This window comes from Phaethon lepturus, unplaced genomic scaffold, assembly GCF_000687285.1.
Source record: "Phaethon lepturus isolate BGI_N335 unplaced genomic scaffold, ASM68728v1 scaffold19918, whole genome shotgun sequence".
Taxonomy (NCBI): Eukaryota; Metazoa; Chordata; class Aves; order Phaethontiformes; family Phaethontidae; genus Phaethon; species Phaethon lepturus.
The window spans coordinates 2659-23626 of NW_010558507.1; the positions used below are offsets into that span (position 1 = coordinate 2659).

General features: G+C 39.3%; 1 protein-coding gene across 1 annotated transcript in view; it reads right to left on the reverse strand.

Annotated features, from left to right (window-relative positions):
* LOC104625462 (oxysterol-binding protein-related protein 1-like) overlaps positions 1 to 20968 on the reverse strand; it is a gene marked incomplete at its 3' end in the record, with an annotated part of 23143 nt that overhangs the window by 582 nt on the left and 1593 nt on the right. Inside the window, exons 2-13 of the mRNA XM_010293089.1 lie at positions 17630 to 17715; positions 15318 to 15392; positions 14064 to 14175; positions 12235 to 12320; positions 8180 to 8324; positions 7361 to 7428; positions 7236 to 7280; positions 6137 to 6210; positions 5992 to 6055; positions 4918 to 5019; positions 3314 to 3439; positions 2075 to 2156 (exon numbers count right to left, since the gene is read on the reverse strand). Coding sequence (XP_010291391.1) covers positions 2075 to 2156; positions 3314 to 3439; positions 4918 to 5019; positions 5992 to 6055; positions 6137 to 6210; positions 7236 to 7280; positions 7361 to 7428; positions 8180 to 8324; positions 12235 to 12320; positions 14064 to 14175; positions 15318 to 15392; positions 17630 to 17715 — 1065 coding nt within the window. The remainder of the gene's footprint in view (positions 1 to 2074; positions 2157 to 3313; positions 3440 to 4917; positions 5020 to 5991; positions 6056 to 6136; positions 6211 to 7235; positions 7281 to 7360; positions 7429 to 8179; positions 8325 to 12234; positions 12321 to 14063; positions 14176 to 15317; positions 15393 to 17629; positions 17716 to 20968) is intronic.

Sequence of the window (20968 nt, forward strand, 5' to 3'; positions counted from 1 at the left end):
CCATGGTATTATATAGAAGAGAAAAAGCTTACAGTGCAGCTGAAAAAATAGATGGGGCGTTACAAGGAGACTGATCAATAAAAGGGGAAGGAGATCTCATTTTCATGCACTCATCTTCTGGGTAAGTAATACAGCTTGCAGAGCAATGCCACCTCACATCCTGACTTCTATGACCATTTATGGGAGTGGCTACATGTCTAGAACCAGCAGGAAACCATGATAACCCAGTCAGCTGGTAGAAGTTACTTCAGTTCATCTTTGAAGTTTTGTGATGTGCAGAAATTCCTCAGAAGTCAAGCAAGCCATTCTCTCAGGAAGCATACTTGTTGCAATTAAAATAAGTGTTCATTTAGTGGCCACAGTATCCAGGATCAGTTGACACCATTTAGTAACACAGGTGCTTCAAACTGCACACTGAGTGCAGGAGCAAGAGACATCTTTATTTGTAATATATAAAATGCAAAAATCAAGGATACCTGGATTTAGGATAGCATGATGAGACAGATAGGGAGAGAATTTTACATATCAGGTCCCAATATAACCATTTTTATATTACTCAAAAGCTTTTAGGAGAAGTTCCACACGGAAGGACTTTTAACTCAGAAATCAGCATTCTTCTGGAGCCAGAGGACTCGAATACCTTAAAGATATCACATCAACCCAATGCGAGAACAGAAAACTGCTGCAGCTCTCCAAGACCTACAGAGGGTTACACATCAACCTGGAAACAGTTCCCTGACCCATCAAGTTGCAAACATTCATTGGGAGGAAAGTAGGAACTCACTACTGCCGTTGGGCAAGACTAGCAGTTTCTATGAAAGAGATAGTATCTGTTTTTGCTTTACTATGGGTTTTGGTTACTCAAGTTGTGTATTTAAAAAAAAGTGAATGTCCTCACTGGTTCTTCAGGTCAGCAATATGGTATCAGAGAAACTGTCCCTACATCTACCAAATGGAATTTATCCAGCTCATACTAATTTCCAAACTGCTTTTTGTGAAGAATTAAGTTTCACTGTATTATTAGTTACAAAGCCTTCCCAATAAAACACACACATGTATTATGAAACCTTACTTTTCTCTGTGAAATAAAAATTTGTAAAAATTCAGTTAGTGCAAAATAGGTTAACGTCACACAGTAACTTACCCCAGGAGCAAATGGAGCAAAAGCAGTATTTTAGACTTCTTTTGGGATGAAAGAGGAAGAACTTTTTCTCCCAAAACTGCTGTTCTATTACAGACTATGGATTTGTACCGATAAACAACTTGTTCTCTCATTTGAGCTTCATAAATTGTAGTCACAATACGTAACTAGGATTCAGGTTCAAGAGAGCAACAGTTAGATGTTCTTACAGAACTCCTGTGTGTTTAATATGTGAGCAGCTTCTGCACATCTTCAAGGTGTTATATGAAACAAGTTCTAATCTGTAACAGCTTCATGCCCGTGCTATTTTTTGGGCAGTTATGCTGCAAAAATCCATGCACATGTTAAATTAAGAGTTATTATTTAAAATGAAGTCCAAAAAGTTCAAATCTGGCATAAGACTCATGGCAGAAGTCTGTGGCATATATCCCACCACACCATGCCTCCAGCTGCCTGTATAGTTTTGTGATTTCACTTCACATCCTGTTTATCATGCCTCAACTTTCACTATATTTCTACTCACTACAAGTTTTTTGAGGGGAAAACTAGAGTAAGACAGCTGGCTCTTTGTACTTGTCAGGGGGACACATATGCTCTTCAATAAGCTAACAACTACAGATTTTATTTTTTTTTAAACCTTGAAAATGAACCCCTATGTTATATTCCTATGATACTACTCAGTAAGCTCTGTATCTAAAGACAGTTTCACTACATTTACAGCCACTAAAAATTTCTTTCAATCAACATACTTATTAGTTGTTTCTCCAAATCTGAAGTCTTAGTTTTTAATTATTATAACATTACTTTATTTTAATCTTTTTCAATGAGAACAGTCCTATATTTTCAAGCTCGTGAAAAATTAAAGCATGTGCTGCTTAAAAGAAAATATCAGTTGCCTGGTAACAAACTGCATTTTAGAAGAGTAAGTTTTACCTTTTGTAGCATCCAAAGATTTAACCATTGCAAGAAAGTCTGAAATCTCTTTACTGAGTCTTTGTTGGCACGCTTGTGCTTTCTGAAAGATAGCAAGGATAGCTAGTTCAGAAGTGCCTTGTTTTTAGGAAAGTGTATGTTTATTCTCTTAACTATACTGAAATTTTTAAAGAGCATTAATTTGAAGAGCATTAAATTTTAACAGATTCCCTGTGACAGAGACCAATACATTAAAGCCGGAAAAAATTACTTGTCATACCTTCAAAGACACACAAGGAAACAGAAGACTTATGCACATTATATTACTGACCAGCTTTTGTTTAGATTAGTGTAGCAAACCAAACCCCCAAGCTATGTTGCACATACTGTTTTTGCATTTCCCTCCCTTTTTTTATTAAAAAGTCTGAAAACCCAAGAAGAGCCATTGCTTGTTCTTCACAAACCTAATGCCAAAATAAGCAAATGCATAGGTTAACTGATGTATGGCAAGTACAGCAGCAGGCAGGAACCCACCCCAAGATCATATTCCAAGCCTGCATTTGAACTTGAAGAGTTATCTGTTAGATTCCATAGGCTGCTGGGAACTGCCAGCCTCCGTTATCCTCCCATCTCTGTTCTGCCATGAGCTACTTTGTGTTCTTGTACCAAAAGAGTACAAGCCACTTGGTGTTCAGTCACATGAAGATTTTTGCGTTGCAGTGTCAATTTCCCCTTAAAGTAACAGGTTTTAGAGGTATACGTATGGCAAAAAGTGAAAAAAATAAATCACAGGCTGAATGCTAGAATTATCAAGAAAGACTCATTTCCATTGCCGGTCTGAACAATCACTGTACAATGCATCTAACGTGACCCAAGGTGTTAAAGGATCATTTCATTGCCCATTTTATAGAGGTAGAGCTCACTGAAGGTTAGCTTTGGTGACACCAAGACTGGACGATAACAAGTACGGTACACAAGGCTCCCTCTTCTGGCTGCAAGTTTCAAGAAACTCTACTTTGCAGTAGTGCCAGTAAAACTGAAACACACAACCCTGTAGCTATGATAAACATGCCATTTTATGCATACAGTCTGAACAGGAATATGTGACATTAAGCAGTGCAAATACAAGCAGCATTCATGCATCCATGGGATGAAAGAATCATTACTTTTAGCTGAAAGTACAGTCAAGTATTTCAACACAAAACAGCACTAATCTGCAACTGCCTAGATACATGAGCCAAGTAAACACTCAGTACATACTTTGAGAGTATCCTGTAGGTGTGTAACAGATACTGTATCATCTTCCTCATCATCACTACTCAACTGTTCCTGTGTGCAGTAATGGGTGCTATATGCAGAGTGGTCTTCTATGGCTTCCAGCCAACTCTGAATGGAAAAAAAAAACCCAAAAACATATTTAGTATACATTTCAAAGGTCATCCCTGGAAGGCAATAGCATACACGCAAAACAAATTAAAATTTTCTATTGTTGTGAATAAGATACTCATTAGTAAAATGAGACACCTTAATATAAAATAAATTGTTAAAAATTGTAACATGTATTGAAGACGAGATGCTCTCCGGTCAGAGTGTTACAGATTTAACTGATCAAACTTTAAGCACGAATGTAACCACCCCTCAGTCTATCCAAGGTCACATAAAAATGTCACGTCAATTACGAAAAGACTGTAGGGAATGTATTTTGCATCTTTGAGTTTCTGTTCAGACAGCAAGGTCTCTGTGACGTCTGCCTTCTTATGCATGACAAACTGTGTACAAAATCTCAAGCACTATCATATTAAGAGGTATCATTTTTGTCATACTAACAAGCAGATTCTTTTCCTGTTCACCAAATGACAGAGTAGCTGAGGTTGGCAGGGCCCTCTGGAGGTCATTGGTCCAACCCTCCCTGCCCAAGAAGGGCCACCTAGAGCTGGTTGCCCAGGACCATATCCAGATGGCTTCTGAGTATCTCCAAGGATGGAGACTCCACAATCTCTATGGGCAACCAATGCCAGTGCTTAGTCACCCTCACATTCCTTCTTATGTTCAGAGGGAACCTCCTGTGTTTGTGCCCATTGCCTCTGGTCCTGTCACCAGGCTCCACTGAAAAGAGCCTGGCTCCATTCCTCTTTGCACCCTCCCTTCAGGTATTCACATACATTGATAAAATCACCCTAAGCCTGGTCTTCTCCAGGCTGAACAGTCCCATCTCTCTCAGCCTCTCCTAATATTAGAGATGCTCTGATCCCTTTAATCATCTTAGTGGCCCTTTGCTGGGCTCTCTCCAGTATGTTCACATCTCAGAGAAGCCCAGAACTGGACACGGTTCTCCAGTTACGTCCACCCCTACTTCATCTCTAGTTACTGTTGAACTTCTCTAGGTCTATTAACTACACTACAAATAGCCCTAAAAAAGTTATTATCTTGTTTCAGACCCACATTTTAAGACAATAGAATTTATTACATCATCTAGGAGAATGCCTAAGAGTAGAACATACCATTAAACATTCCTTTGTTTGGGATAATGAACTATGAAAGAAAGTGCAACAGAAGGAAGTTGCAATAGAAGTTTACCACATGGGGAAGTTAAAGAAAAAGAGGAAGTTAGACTACAAGGCATAATACAGGCACAAAGCTGGAAAACAAGGTGGCACTAATTTTAAAGAACAGAATGACAATCTGTCCATTTTTGCTGCTTAGTCTATAGTCATGCTAAAAGATTCAAATCTGCATTTATGTTGCCAAACTCTGATGATCAAGATACTGAACCCACTACTAATGCATCCATAGCAAGTAGTATGCAATTTATTCATTACAGAAATTATTACATTTTAAAGCCTTTGATAAAGAGTAATTATTACCTCTCTAGTTTGAGAAGGAAGGCTATTTTTAGGAATCTTGAAACGATGAACCGTGTCATCAAAACATCTGACAGAAAAGAAGCAACTGTCTGTAGATTTTACCTAAAGCAATGTGGAAAAAACCACAAAGTTACTATAATGAATCAGGAAGAAAAGAAAATACTTAAGAGTAAGCAAGGTAAATAATCGCTCTGAACTCAGAAGTTTTTGGCTCAGTTTTGATGCAAAGTGACTATAGTTTGCAAAAAGCTTGGTCAGAACAGTTTTGCAAAGTGCTGTCTCACTTTTCATCATGAGTGATAATACAGAGGTTCTTTATGTCAAAATATTACATTTGCATATATTTGCACCACTTGATTCAGACAAAATCTCAGCAATAGTGCAAGACAGGAATTTGTAGATACAGAAAAGCAAAAGTCACTTTTCATATAGTAGGAGTCTATATGTAACTGTAGTTACAAGTAGAACTTGTGCTGCCAATGTATAGAACTAGAGACAGGTTAGTAATAGAAGAAAAAGCATTGAAATGATCCTAAATGCATTTTCCTTAAACACTTCATCTTCCTGTGTATTATTAGTGACACCTGGCCTGTTTTTCCTCTGACCCTGTTCACTCCTTCCAAAACAGATTCACACGAGCATAACAGAATTTAAGGAAGTTTTCCCAAAAGCCACCTTCAGAATTGATCAGTTCTCCGAGATCAGCTTAAGTTACACAATCAGTCAGATGTAGCCAGTGACAGCTACAGGAGGAACTAGAGCTTTACTATTCTGCATCACATGCTCCGAACAGTTGTTCTGCACAACTGAGGAGGCATGCTTTTAGGAAGCCTTATGTTTGTTTAAATCTTCAAGGCTTTGGAAAGAAGGGAAGGAGCTTTATGACCACTTTAGATATAGAATACCTTGCTTGATTAGAACCAGCATTTCTTGCAACAACACAAGCTTTTCCCTTTTTTTATAACAAAGGCATGCTTACTAACCTAGCTGAAGTTTTCATTGTCTAGGTATGGAACACAATCACATAAAAAAAACCCCAAAAGCCAAGTAGTTACAAGTCATTTCACTTCCTACCGTGCAGACAGCTTGTGTTAAATGCTTGCATCCCTGACGATGATCATTGTTCACTGCATCAGATCTTTGAAAGAGAGAGAGATTTAATAAAGTGAAGATGGGAATTATTTAAATTTCTTTTCAGAAATTTAGAAACAGAACTTACTGTCTCCGATACCAGGAAAGGACTCCATGTTCCAGAACTATCCAGTAGAGTTTCCAACCAAAAAATCGTGAGCTCTAAAAAAATTTTAAGAAGGTAGTATGGTTAACTAGGTAAGGCAAGTTAACAGTGAAGAGTTTCTGTTCCCAGTAAGTTTGGTAGCTTGAAAGCTATTACATAAAACTGGCAGTCATTAGGAAAACATTTTAGGTGTTACATATCTTGGTGATCACAGCCACTCGAGAATACTTTACATTTACAATGCTATTATCTTTTTTGGCAATACCTAAAGACAAAAGTTTTGTTGAACGTGCTATTCAGTAAGAATTGAAATATTAAAATACTGCTGCATTTTTTAATATTACAGGGGTTGTTGATCACCACACAATTCTACTTTACAAAATCAAATGAGAAACAAAACACACTGAGATCCAACTACAACATTTTACCTTTCGCAAGCTTTAGTCATGGTTTAAAAACAGTTCCTTATAATACAATTCTGAGTGAATACATAAGAAAATTTACACTGAAGAAAATTTCAAGGATTTCATTAAGAAACATAGAAATTAAACATTCATGTAGAAGATTGAGAAAACTTTTTTAACAAGAGAAACAAGATTCACTTGAGTATCAGGGCAAAACAAGCTTTAAACAACCATTTGACATCTTCCCTCTAAGTTTTAAAATTTCCAGAAGGTGGTGAACTTGTGGCAAAGTATTAGTCGCAGATTATTAAAGACATCTACTCAGGAAAGAAGAAAAAAAAAAACACACACACACACACAAAACCCAACCAAAAAGCCACACAACACATTTTGCTGACCATACAGACAAGAAACAAAACCTTACCACAGTGAAGCTTTGCCACAAAAATTACCAAGAAATAGAGATTTTAGGGACTGAGGTTAAGATCAGAGTGCATGAATCTAGTAACTGCTCCCCTCAACCAGCTCATAACATATCCAATATACTACATTAAAGTCAAGCCATTTAACAGATCTATTATTGAAAAGTTCCCTCATTCATCAGCTCTCACTTAAGTACAGAAAAGAACACACTTTGAGATCTTATAAGCTATTTTAGAGAAGGAAATAAGACATACCTTCCATAGGAGACCTTCATATCGTCTCAGGGGTTTGTTGATAATCTGCATAGAAATTAAAGCTCATGTAGGAATAGCTTCAACTAGACAGCCTTAGCATTTTAAATGGATTCAAAAGTTCCTACCTTTCCAGTTCTACCTCCCAGTATCAGTTTCATTTCTGCACCTTGGGCGAGATCAAGGGGCGTCTGATCTGTTTAGTAACCAAGACAAGGCATGAAAATTTGATGCAAATAAACCTAAGTGTACTTCACTGAAAAATAATCTGACACTATGTTTACCCATTATAGTTTGGTCCCACAAGCATCTACATTTACTTGGAATTGGGGAACATAAGCTCCACAGGGGCAGAAGACTAAAAAGGCTCTGATGTTTAGTGCACTGAACTATCTCTCCTTCAGAGTTCTACTAGCCACAGAGAGGCCTTTGCTCTTAGTTTGTTTTTTAGCTCTTCAGCCATATAAAACAGTTCAGAACATTCACAAATATCAAGACAGAGGCATCTTTAATCTGATGACAAATACACGGTTTGCATAACATCTGCATAAAGTCTCCTGGATTTGTTTTCATTAGAAGCCTTCTTCTGAAGAGTCACTTTGTCTGGGCCACATCTTCAATCTTACCACTTTTTTGTTAGCTGTGTTCCATGTTTAGCATCAAGAAAACAAAAACCAGACACATTTCATGGTTAAGACATACAGCAGGTAAGTTTTCTAGAAATAGGTAAGTTTGGAAAATAAAAGCATATATGGTAAGTATTTTGCTACAATTCTTAAGTCTCTTGCAATTTAGTCAGTGTTGGGCTTCCTTTATTATTGATACAAAGCTTGTAAATCACTAAGATTTTTTTTCCCTGAACATTGAGCGGTAAGTAACATAGCTTATAGAAGCTGTTAAATTTTTGTCTCCTCTTAACACTTTATGTACTTTCATTTGGTACTCACCATTTTTGTTTCTTATTTTAGGATCTGCTCCATTTTTTAGAAGTTTCAACGCGCAGTGCTTATGGGCACGGTATGCTGCACAGTGTAATGGTGTGTTCCCCATCTGATCTGTACAGTTTATATCAGGTGGCTTGGGCTTGTTCAACTGGAAAAAACCACAAAGTTTTGCTTACTTATCAGTATTCCTCCCTCTCCAGATGCCACATTCATTCTTTTGAAAGTTAGCTATTCCTTACTAGGATACACTTCTAGTGTAGATATCTAGAAGTAGATACACTTCTACTCAAATGTGGCTATTGGATGTGTATATTGGGGTTTGACTAGATAATCTTTAAAGGTCCCTTCCAACCCAAACCATTCTATCCAATATCAGCCATTATAATTAAGCTTCCAAGACAAATGGGACTGCCTTAATAGAAAGGTTAACTTACTGTTAAGCCATCTTAGAAGACTAGAGTCAGAAGTGCATGACAACAATTTCAGAGAAACTCAGTTTAAGCCTTCTGCATTAGCCATATGCTATCTTAGAGAAATTAATCTATAATAGCAGAATTCCCATGGCAGCAATTTAAGTCAGCATCAACAGTAACCACTTTAAATGTCTTCCAAAGTAGTCCTATAAAGGATAAACTACTACAGCTGTTATTTACAGTTCAATTGAAAAGAGAATACAGGTCAAAGAGAGACAGTTTGTGGAAGTATAACCTCATTAGTACTGAGGTCAAATACTTGAGTTCCTGAGGATTCCTAGGTTTTAGCTCTTTCCAACCAGCTGTTTTACATCTGCCTTATCTCTGCCTCTCTTGACTTCTTGCTTCCACACCCTTTAAGCCACATGCCTGTGCTCTCAGCAGCTTACACCTTGTTAGAAGGCACTGGTTTTGCCTCAAGTACACTAAAAAGCCTGGGTTAAGATTCAGCTACTGAAGGTTTAGCTTTTAGTAGCTAAACATACTGATCTAGTGAGAATCTTGACAGAAGAGAAGCACAAAAGCCACCACAACCATTTGACTTCAAGAAACTTCAACAGAAGGAGCAGCTACAAAATTAAAGTGCACACAGGAAAAGGAGAAAAAAAAAATAGTCTGAATCCCAATTTGAAGGTTTAGAGAAATTGAACCATTAAATTGTCTCTTCCAGACAATTGTGTTACAAAATGCAGTACAGTCTTTTTTGGTAAAAATAATCAAGATAAAGGAGAACTAACAATAAAAGGGTATCTTTCAAGCAAGTGGCACTCTGTTCCAAAAGCAGAGCAGTGGAGAACAAATTCTGATGTGTGAGGTTTCACAATAACAGTAGATGTAAGCAGCTAGTTCCATGAGCGTAACAGTCTGCTAACTAAAAAAAACCCAAAAAACAGTAGGAACAGAAAGGCCTGAAAAATCTGTAGGCAAAGTATAAGGCATTATCAATATAAAGGACAGTTCCGAAGAGCTATACAAATTCTTCACAAGTTATTAACCTAGGAGTAGGAAAGTCAAGGAAGTTTACACCATACAGATGTAAGTGGAGAGAGTTCTTTAAACTCCTGCTGACTCTTGAGGAAGTCCAAAAATTGTAATTCAATGGTCACAGGCCCAAGTATTCTCCAAAGGATTCAAAGAAAAAAACCTGTTGTGACTTGACTTAAAAACTGCCTCAGGGTCAAAAATGTGATAGTACTTTTAAGTTTGAGCAGTCAACATATAGCTGTCCTCACATATACAGAGCTCAATGGTACTAAATATTTTTAAAAAATCACCTCAAAATGAAAATGTTTGCAGGTAGAGTTACATGTGCATGCATGATTACATGCCACATGAGAGAAAGTACCATTCTTTAATGACAGCTTTCTACTAGGAATCACCTTTTTCTCCAATTTTTTTTACATCAGTTTAAGACTTAGTCACCAGGCATGCAACATCAAATGCACCAAGTGCTACAAATTACCAGAATCAAGAACAGATCACTTATGCCAGTGTATTAATTACAATTAATACTGATCATGCTGGTGTATTAATAAACTATTCTTTGACATCTTAATTACTGTTGTGGTGGGTTGACCCTGGCTGGAAGCCAGGTGCCCACCAAAGCCGCTCTGTCACTCCCCTCCTCAGCTGGACAGGGGAGAGAAAATATAGTGAAAGGCTTGTGAGTTGAGATAAGGACAGGGAGATCATTCAGCGATTACCATCACAGGCAAAACACTCAACTTGGGGAAATTAGTTTAATTTATTGCCAGTCAAAATCAGAGTAGGATAATGAGAACTAAAAACCAAATCTCGAAAACACCTTCCCCCCATCCCTCCCTTCTTCTCAGGATCAACTTTACTCCAACTTCTCTACCTCCTCCCCCCTGAGCAGTGCAGGGGGACAGGGAATGGGGGTTTGTGGTCAGTTCATCATTGTCTCTGCCGCTCCTCCCTCCTCAGGAGAGGACTCCTCACACTCTTCCCCTGCTCCAGTGTGGAGTTCCTCCCATGGGCTGCACTCCTTCACAAACTGCTCCAGCCTGGGTCCCCCCACGGGGTGCCATCCTTCGGGAACAGACTACTCCAGTCTGGGTCCCCCATGGGGTCACAAGTCCTGCCTGCAAACCTGCTCCAGCCTGGGCTCCTCCCCAGGCTGTAGTTGGAGATCTGCTCCAGCGTGGAGCTCCATGGGCTTCAGGGGCACAGCCGGACTCGCCATGGTTTTCACCACAGGCTGCAGGGGAATCTCTGCTCCAGCACCTGGAGCCCCTCCTGCTGCTCTGACCTGGGGGTCTGCAGAGTTGTTTCACATTCTCACACCTCTCTCTCCACCTAAAAACTATTGTGTGCCCTTCCTCTGCCCCCTCCCCCCGCCCCCGCTTCACTCTCTCATCCCAGCGGGGCCCAGCCTGGGCCAGCAGCAGGCCTGTCTTGGAGCCGGCTGGCATTGGCTGTCAGACACCAGGGAAGCTTCTAGCAGCTTCTCACAGAAGCCATCCCTGCAGCCTGCTCCCCCCACTGCCAAACCTTGCCATGCAAACCCAATACAACTGTGTACAGCTCTGTTTCTCCATTTCAAAGAGGATAGTACAAAAAAAACAAATAAGAGTTACAAAGGATGACCAAAGATATAAAAACAGCTTCTGTGCAAGAAGGGGTAAGACAGACAAGGGCTCTTCAGACTAGAAGAGATAAATTTAGAGGATGGAAATAAATTTTGAACAGGTGTCTATTTTAGCTTCTGGGCAGAAAAAGTAAAAGATGTCAGATTTCTCAATCTACAAATCTAACATTTGTGAATTTTCCATTAGAAGTAAGTAGAAGTATTCAGACTGCTTTGATGCCTTAAAAAGTATTACTAAAGATGCTAACTAGGTAGAAAATGTTCCATACTGTATGTCTTGCTTCCAAGGAAACTCTTCAGAACTCAAAAGCTTGAGTCCAAGCATTAAGACCCTGCTTCAAAACCCAACTGGATATGGTCCTGGTCAACCTGCTCTAGTTGATTCAGCTCTGCAAACAGGAGTTAGACTAGGTCATCCCCAGAGGCACCCTCCAGTCTCAATTCTTTTGCAGTTTGCTTCTTTGATAGCCTTACCATGCCATGGTATTTTTCAGCTTGAATTACTACAAGTGTGCACACATGCACATATACAGTTTTCAAGTCCTGCTCAGCATGAAATTGTTTTGCACAGATGACTGCCCATTAAAAGCTACAGAGACTTCAGCTACAACAGATACTAATGACAAAAGCTTATTTTCAAGATTTAAAATAGGCCATACTGTGGTGAAAACCTAAGCTCCCATCACATCAAGGCATCCAAAAAGACATAACAAGCTTATGTCAGTAGATCTAGAAGCATTACGCTGCTACTTACAGTTAACTGAAGAGTATTTAGAGAAGGAAGCTGAAAACCATTGTTTTGCAGCCTCCAGCAAGGAGGCTAGGGTTCAGCACCTTACCAACATAACACAGGGCACAGCACTAATATTCTGAAGCCACAGCACACTGAAATAAAGGCCTAATGTCACATGTTGTTACATTAATGTTATGGCTTGAATCACTTGACACAAAATTATTACAAGCACTTGAATTCTTACCAAAGCAGTCAGTTTCCCTGTCTCCCCCTCTCTTGCTGCTCCTAAGAGTTCTTCTTCCAGTTTCCTTTCTTGTGTCCTTTCCACTGCTGTTTAAAAAAAACCCAAATTTAAGGTCAGTCTCAGTAAAGTAGCAAGTACACATGAAGTACAGCACTCAAGAAACTATGTCAAAACAAGCTTAGAGAAACAAGTTTCCAGTATTATTTATTTGGGACAGGTATAAATGGAATATTTTTTCAGAAAAGTCTGTGTCAGAGCAAATATATATTCAAAAATATGTAATATTTGACAAGATGTGTGATTGTGTATACGTGCATATATATATATATATAGGTTATTATTTTTTAAACACTTACAACCCAATCCGACTCCCTAGTAAAAGGGAAAACAGGGGAACTGTATGACACCTCCATCAGATCTTCCCTGTGTTCTTTTCAGTTTCTCTTCTACTCATGCTATCATCCTACAGACATTTTATTCTCCTCTAATAATCCAGCAGATAAGCAGCAGCAAAAAGGACTGTTATCTATGCACTTGCATGTAGAATTAGGAGAGACCACTTCTCACATACACAGTCTGTGTCACTGGACACAGAGCTTCAGTAGTATTTATGGGTATCATAATAATAATATCAGGAAGCACCACAATTCTTTAACTCTCCAAAACTATAAGCAGTGAGACTATATAAGTATTTGGACACTATATCACTCACTTTCAACACCTGTGAGGCAATGGAGGAAATAAGGGTGTCATGGTTTAGCCGCAGCTGGCAACTAAGCACCACGCAGCCGCTCGCTCACTCCCCACAGTGGGATGGGGGAAAGAATCAGAAGAGTAAAAGTGAGGAAACTCATGGTTTGAGATAAAGACAGTTTAATAGGTAAAGCAAAAGCCGCGCACACAAGCAAAGCAAAACAAGGAATTCATTCACTACTCCCCATGGGCAGGCAGGTGTTCAGCCATCTCCAGGGAAGCAGGGCTCCATCACGTGTAATGGTTTCTTGGGAAGACAGACGTTATCACTCTGAACAACCCTCCAGCCCTTCCTTCTTCTTCATCCCAGCCTTATATACTGTGCATGACGTCATATGGTATGGAATATCCCTGTGGCCAGCCTGGATCAGCTGTCCTGGCTGTGTCCCCTCCCAGCTTCCCGTGCACCCCCAGCCTTCTTGCTAGCAGGCCAGCACAAGAAGCTGGACTGTCCTTGACTACTTAGCAATAACTCAAAACTTCAGCACATTATCAACATTTTCTCATCCCAAATCCAAAACATAGCCTCACACTAGCTTCTATGAAGAAAACCAGCTCTATCCTGGCTGAAACCAGGAAAAAGGGGGAGTGTTTTTTACTTTTTTTTCCGTTTGACATCACTTCTAAGACTGCAATAGCAAGCCCTAAACTTGATCCAAAACTGGGTCACCTTTACAAACCGTTCAGAATTTTGCTCTTTAAGGATTTTGTTGACACAAAGTCACTTACTGTTCTTGACTTGAGTTTTCCCTCTTCCAGTGAGTTAAGGCTTTGACTGCCACGTACCAGAGCTGTAGGAAGGATTACCCCAACAGGATTGAAGTAGTTACTTGAATAATGCTATTGGCATTCATGACATTTTAACTCTCCAAGTGACTTGCACACTTATTGTGAAAAAAAAAAACCCAACTGTCAGTACTGCAGACAGGAACAAAAAACTAACTTTTTTCTTTCTAATGACCAAATTTAAAGAGAAAATTCAGTTAGGCTTCTGTAACTTGCAACAGAAAAGTCAGCTTTTAGAAGGTACAAGTGTCAAAAAAAACCCAAAACAAGCTATCACCTATTAAAGTTACCTTCCAACATATTCCTTATGTCTTTATCATGAGTAACTTCTTTTGCAGTCTCTCCGCTCCCATTAACAATAGAAGTATCAGCATTATGCTGCAAGAGTAACATCACCACCTCCTGGAAAACAATTTGAGAAACACTGCTTATCTATCTCTCATGGCAAGGCCACATTCAGTCTTTCCAGCTATTGACATCCTGTAAGACGAGCTGTGTAACGGCTTCTCACCACTGCTGGCTCACAAAAACAGGAAGGGGTGTTTTAGAGAGATTGAAGAGCGAGACTAACTGCAACCTTCTCTCACATCAGTCAGGCTTAAGGAACTAACAGGTGATTAGTTATGGCTGAATGGACCCACTCCAATTTAAAAGCCTGTGTACCTGGTGCAAATGCTGAATATGACAGATGAGCTAGTTGTACTGTTTGGGGGGGGGGGGGGGGGGGTTTAGGTAAGAAACTAAGTCACTCCTTCAGAGAAGGGCTGAGAGGTTATCTATAAAAACAGTACTAGTTTGGGAATGATGGTAGCACATGGGGAAGAATTAAACTAGCCTCACATCACAGGCCTATAAAACACCCTAGTTTTAGTTTTTTGTGAAGAAACAGAACTTCCAGACACCAAATGGATCAGTGTGTCCTAATTTACATTTTTCCCCTCCAGAAGCCACTAAGATTAAAACAATGTGGTTTCTTTCTATGTAAATATACAGTTAGTTAGGAGGAACAATCCCTACTCCTTTTGCTGTGTCAAACATACCAGGCACAAATACAAATTAATCTGTTGTACTTTAGCAGTAGATGAGAGATCTTTACACTGGTTTCCACATCGTAATTAGCATCTGCAGCTAGAAGTAGTGCTATGCTTCAGCATTTTCTCCAACACACAGCAGAAGCAGAACAGAAGCGACAGCAGTTAGTTACACAACAGATGCACAGTGCTACAGTGGAAGATAACAATTTCTCTGTCTGACAACAAAATCTTTGCCAACAAAAAGACAAAAAAAGATATGACAAAGTATACCAAGGAAAACCATTGGCCAGTCTTCTCCCATCTTCAAGAAAAGATATTGGTGCCGTGCTTTTGCTTTGGACAGAGTTACACCAGCTAGGCAATGTGTCTAGTTCTTTTGAATACACTCCAAAACAGAAAATAAGTCATTTTTAGACACTGTAAAAACATCTTTCTGAAGTGATCTTATTGCTGGTATTTCCCTACTAATTCTACAATTGAGGTTTAAAAAAAAAAAGCCAAGTACTTTACCTTACGTCCTGTGAAAGCTGCACGATGGAGTGGAGTGTCCCCCATGTCATTCAGCACATTCACATCTGCACCAGCCTAAACAGCAAGACCAAAAGACATCTGAATGTCCTTCCAGCAAGAGCTACATAGCTATTCCCTCTGACTGGGGGGTAAAGGGAGGACAGGACACTAATGTAGGCCTCATGGCAAATCAGATCAGAACTGTAATACAGCCATCCTGGAAATGAAGATAAAGTACATACGTAAGATTCATAACCAGCATTCTATAAACTGCTGCAAAAAGGAAAAGTCTCCTGCATCACTTCCAGGCATCTCTCTTACTTTTGAGAAGAAAGTATATAGAAAATAAGTTTTACACAGGGGGTGGAGGTGTTGGAGGGTTTGTTTTTGGTATTTTTTTTGTTTTGTTGTGGGTTTGTTTCCCAGTTTGTTTGCCCAGTGAGGGGGGTAAGTGTTGGGGGGGGCGGGGGGGGACGACCAAACAACTTACTGAAAGAACTGCAGTGGTATTGGATAGCATGCATACAGACAGTATTACAGATGTACACACAGTAGCACCAGCCTTCTGGTACTCCCAATTTAACAAGTGGCCTTCTCTCTAGGCACCTATTGTTGCTCTTTCACTTAAAGTGAAAAATACCATGTCAGCATTAACCAGTCCCATTGAAAACTTAACCCTTCTTCTCCTCCCTTTTCTCTTCCACAATTTTAGTCTTAAATATCACTTCCTCGTCACACACTTCCTCCATGCCATACCTTTTCTCTGAAGGGAAGACTGCTTGCCACACTACACAGGCATTGTTCCAGGAAACCAAGAAATCCTATTCTTTCTTTAAGCATTTCTTCTACATGACTTTTCCTAACCTCTCAAAGGGTCAGAAAGAGGGCAGGACATATTTAACTTTATCACATGTGTTTAGATCACATAATTTAGCCACGTCACTGCTGCCTGCCTAAAGTTAACTGATGAACCTGACTAGCTCCAGAGCTCTTTCTGATAATTTATTCACTTGCTCTTTAAGCACAAAATCTAGGCACAAGTACAGAGACACCTATATATGCCTAGCTTTCAGAGGTGCACAGCCTCCTTTATTATTTGACTTATTCTTTAAATAATACCCTTTCTAAAGTCCCATCAGCAAAGAAGAAAGCGTAAAGTTACATATACTCTTACAACTCTGGAAGTGTTGATAAATGCAGTAAGTGACAAAACTTTATGTTTTGCTTTAAATAGCCCTCTTTGATTGAGAGCAGCGTTATCAACTGAGTAAGCATGTAGGCTGCGGAAGAACTTCTCAAAGAAATCTCAACTTTGTTTCCTGCTTTAGAGTAACGATTATGCCTGATGGCCTTTATTCTGAGTGCAATTCAAGTTTAGATTAGCTACTTTTGTATTTGAAGCAGTCTAGCACATTCCTGCCACATGCAGCAAAACACTTCAAACAAGAATAGGCTGTAATACAGTTAGAGTTGGTTGAAGTTACCCTCAGAGCTGAGGGTAAAAAAAAAATAAACTCAGCCAGAAACAGCTGCAAAAGCAGTGCAAATGCGTCTATGAAGATACAAATAGATCAGCTTTGACCATAGACATTCATCATTTCAAAATTCATCACACAGTTTGTTATTTCAAAGATATTAAAAAGAAGCGAGTCAAACTATGTTAGCCTGTGCCTGGAAAGGAACACCTACAAGTTACTTTGCACAGAATTCTGGACATACTTCTACACACGACATGCAAAAGAATCTGTGTTATCTAATTGTATTTGAAACACTTTAGCCTTTCCTGCAACTCAGGAAGTGAAATAGCCTAAATTATATACTTTAAGTACCACAGTAAGCTAGGCCAAATGCTTCAAATCCTTGAAGCATTTGCATTACTAATATCAGATGATGGCAGATATTCACTGAGCTTGAAGAGGGGTGAAGCTTTCACAAGGGCATACCTGTGTACTATACATCTTTATTTCCTATATTCAGATGGTTATACAAACACAGAAACCCATAGGAAAAATAGCTAAGGACTAATAACTGTAAATGCTGTTCAGAGTAACAGCTGTACAATACTGTACAAACTTCCAGTGTCACTATTTCAGGTCCTTGTAAACTGGGCTGATCTTAATACTGCAACAATTTCATTTCTTAGTTTTAACAATCAGGTTAGTTATCTCTACACTACATGCAGAGAAACCTGGAGGAGTGGCTCCGCCTCTCTGCAAAGCATTCTTCTATCACAAAAACCTGGACACGTACTAACTTCTTCTAGCGTAACAAAGAATGTTCTACCTTATGCACAGAAGCAAATAGAAATATACCTTCAGCAAATCCTCTACCACAACAGCATGTCCAAAGTAGCATGCAAGGTGAAGAGGTGTCCAACCCATATTAGATTTACTTCTGCCTAAAAGAAAAACAGGTAAATTAGTTTTCATCACACAATACAAAAAAGATGTTGTGTGCTTGGAGGTTGGCATGGATGATCATTCTTCACAGTAACAGAGGACCAAGGAGACTGTAAGCATCGATACTATTGAATTATGACATCAGAATGCAGTTTTGAGAACGTTAGATTCAAACCTACAAAATCTTTCTTAAAGGAGAAAGTCGTATAGTCTGATGGAGAACAACATTTTTTTCATGTAATACCTTTTTCTTCAACAGTAGCAAGAAGCTTCAGTTACTTTCATTCGCTATGAAAATAGCACATGCAAGTACGTATTTCTTTTATCAAAAAAACAGTTCAATTTATCTGATATTATATCCTGCACACAAATGAGAAGTAGGACTACCCATCTTCCAAACAGATGATCCAGACCAAAACAGGTGGAATGTCCTACTGTTAGGGGTTTTTTTGTTGTCTTGTGCTTGTATTCAATTTTAATAGATAGCCTTACTAAGTATCATTATTTGAAATCTTTGTGTACTGCAGAACTCATGTACCATCTACAGCTGCAAGTCTCTGTGGGAATGATAAGCATAAGTAGGTAGGAAGCAGGCACAGAAGTGACCATGCAAAGGAAAATATAATTTATGCTTTAAAAAGCATTTAAAGCATGCCCTGGACGACTGGCTGCATAAATGCAATTCAAGAACTGTCCTACAATCACTTCTTTAAAAGCAAGATACTAAAAGTATCAGAGATTACCAGTTTAACTACTCATGTTAGTTTCCAATTGCAACACTCAACTGTACTAAGCAAAGCTGATTTGTGCTTTGTTTTTAATCAAGCAACAGACCCACAGCATTCCAAGTGCCACCTAAAAGCTATCATTCTGTATTTGGAAGCAAAATGAAAATGAGGGATTAGATATTGTTTTGAAATTACTGCCACCAATAAGTTTTCCCTTTTCATGTATCCTCAAGCATTGAGGTCTGGAACATGCATAACCTAAGTTTGCCCTGAGGGGACAAGCCACTAGCACAAGGAGAAAAAGAGAACTGCTGATCTTGCAAGTTCATCACTCTTTCTGTTCTCGTATTACAAATTAACATTAGAATGTGGTTCACAGCTGAAATATTTTCCCGTTTCTTATAATTGTTTCCAGCTAACATTTCTGCCCTCTGATGGCTATTTCTTTTGTTATTTGGTTTTCTTCTCAACCCCTGCTGTTGTTCCAACTCCAGATTTAGTGTCTTCCCCTTATCCCAGTCTGGCTTACAACACAGCTCCTGCTCTATGTGACTGATAGGCTCAAGTACCAGAGAAGATAGATGCTGTGTGGATCGCTAATTCTGGGGCTACGCATACTGGATAATGTGCATCATTCATCCCCCAGCCTAGTAGAGAAGAAGGTTCTTTCAAAGAATGCAAAAGAAGTCCAAGTTGCACTGAATTCAGGACAATTAGTCCAATATAGTCATTAGTTACAGCATTGACAAGACAGTGCTGCAGCCAAGGAATTCAGTCATAAAAAAAAAAATCAGGAACCCAGCCAGACTCGTAATTCTTACTGAATAAAGTGCCAGAGGCCCTTGTTCTGCATCCACTCTGAATGTCTGCATTTCTGATGTTTGCTGATTGGTTACTTCTCAGGGTCTTGAGGTGTTTGCTACTTCTTTTCAAGTGACCACAAGTGCTTGCACTTTTAAAAAATTATTATTTTAAACCAGGACATCATTACAGTGGGGAGAATGCAAGGATAGGAAAGTAGAAGAAACACAACAAAAAAAAAATAATTCCTCTACCCCTTGCACCGAGTTCATTGCTTTGATGCCAGTTAGCTGTAAGTCTCAAGTGTTACCATTTGTTTAGAGAATGGAGACAAACTAGGCGGCCATATCTTGGTTGTGGTCTGCCAGGCTACCATGCGGTCATTCAAATGTATATTTTGGCATAACACACTGTTGACCATTGACCTTACTTTGCAGTTTTTGTACTTTGCAAAGTCCTACATGTTCCGTTTTCTTGTATTTAAGGAGAATAAGCCAACAGAGCCTTAGAAAATACGATCATTGTGGATGAAACCCAGGTTTAATGCTGTTTTAATATGGTTACCTTCTTTTGAAACCAGCAAACTGAGAAAACTGGAAATGGAAGTTCACACTATTTGGCTGGATTCTCATCAAGCAAGTCTTGCTTATCTGCAGGTCTTGATTGGCTAGAATCCAGTCACAACACAACAAGTAGAAGCCTGGATTTATTTTCTCTTCCTCCACTTAGGATGAAATTGTGATGTTTGGGATCACTCTTGTCAAACGTGAACCTAGAGCACAGCCTCAGCTATAAGCTAATTCTTGGAAAGACAAGACAGGTTTTACAAGATGTTGAAGGTAGGCTTTGACACCCAGGTACATTAATGTGTCAGACTTGTGTTTCCCCAGGCATGCTTTGGGGGAAGTTTATACTACATCCAGCACAGCCTCCCAGCTGCTCCAGAAGTACTTTATTCCAAGCCAAGTGTCATTGCCACATCAGACGCAAGTCCTGAAGGAACTGCTGCAGCACTGCAGACATTTCTCATACCCTGACTTCCTAGGGATATCCAATTATCCAGAAGATAATGACAGAAGGACAAGAGACTGTAGGGAAGAAAAGGAAGATTGAGAGTTGCAGAAAGTCAGTTACAGTCCACAGCCTGTATTTTAGTTAATCATCATGTGGTTATGCAATTGCTATCTGGTAGCACCTAATAGATCAGAATTTGTAGCAAGACATAGTAGTTTTGATAGTGAGGAAGCAGAATGGCAGAGGCAGTTATACTGCAGAGGCTGTTTGGCCTATATTTGTCTTAGACCATTTCCAATGGAGTACTCTCTGGGAGCAGAGTGACTGAAACAGTCAGTCTCTGAAGAGTGACTGTGGAAGAATAGAGATTTAACTCTGAAGTTTCATACAACAAGAACAGTTCCCCCCCTGAGAACAGTTCAGTTACACTTCTGTGTCCTCTAACATTTAGAGGAATCAGACCTTAGAAATAGGAGATTTCAGTGTGTATAGATTCCATATGCAAAATTATTTTGTTTAACCTAAACTATCCCCAGCACATTCCCTCTAGCTTCCTAGACCTCCCATTAGCAAGCATGTATTAGCTGGATGGCCATGTGTTGCTGAAGTGGAAGAATAACAGCTAAGTACCATCTATCTTCCCCTTCATTAGCTGAGTCTTCTATGGTGCAGACTTTCACAATACTAACACTTGACTTTGAGCAGGAAT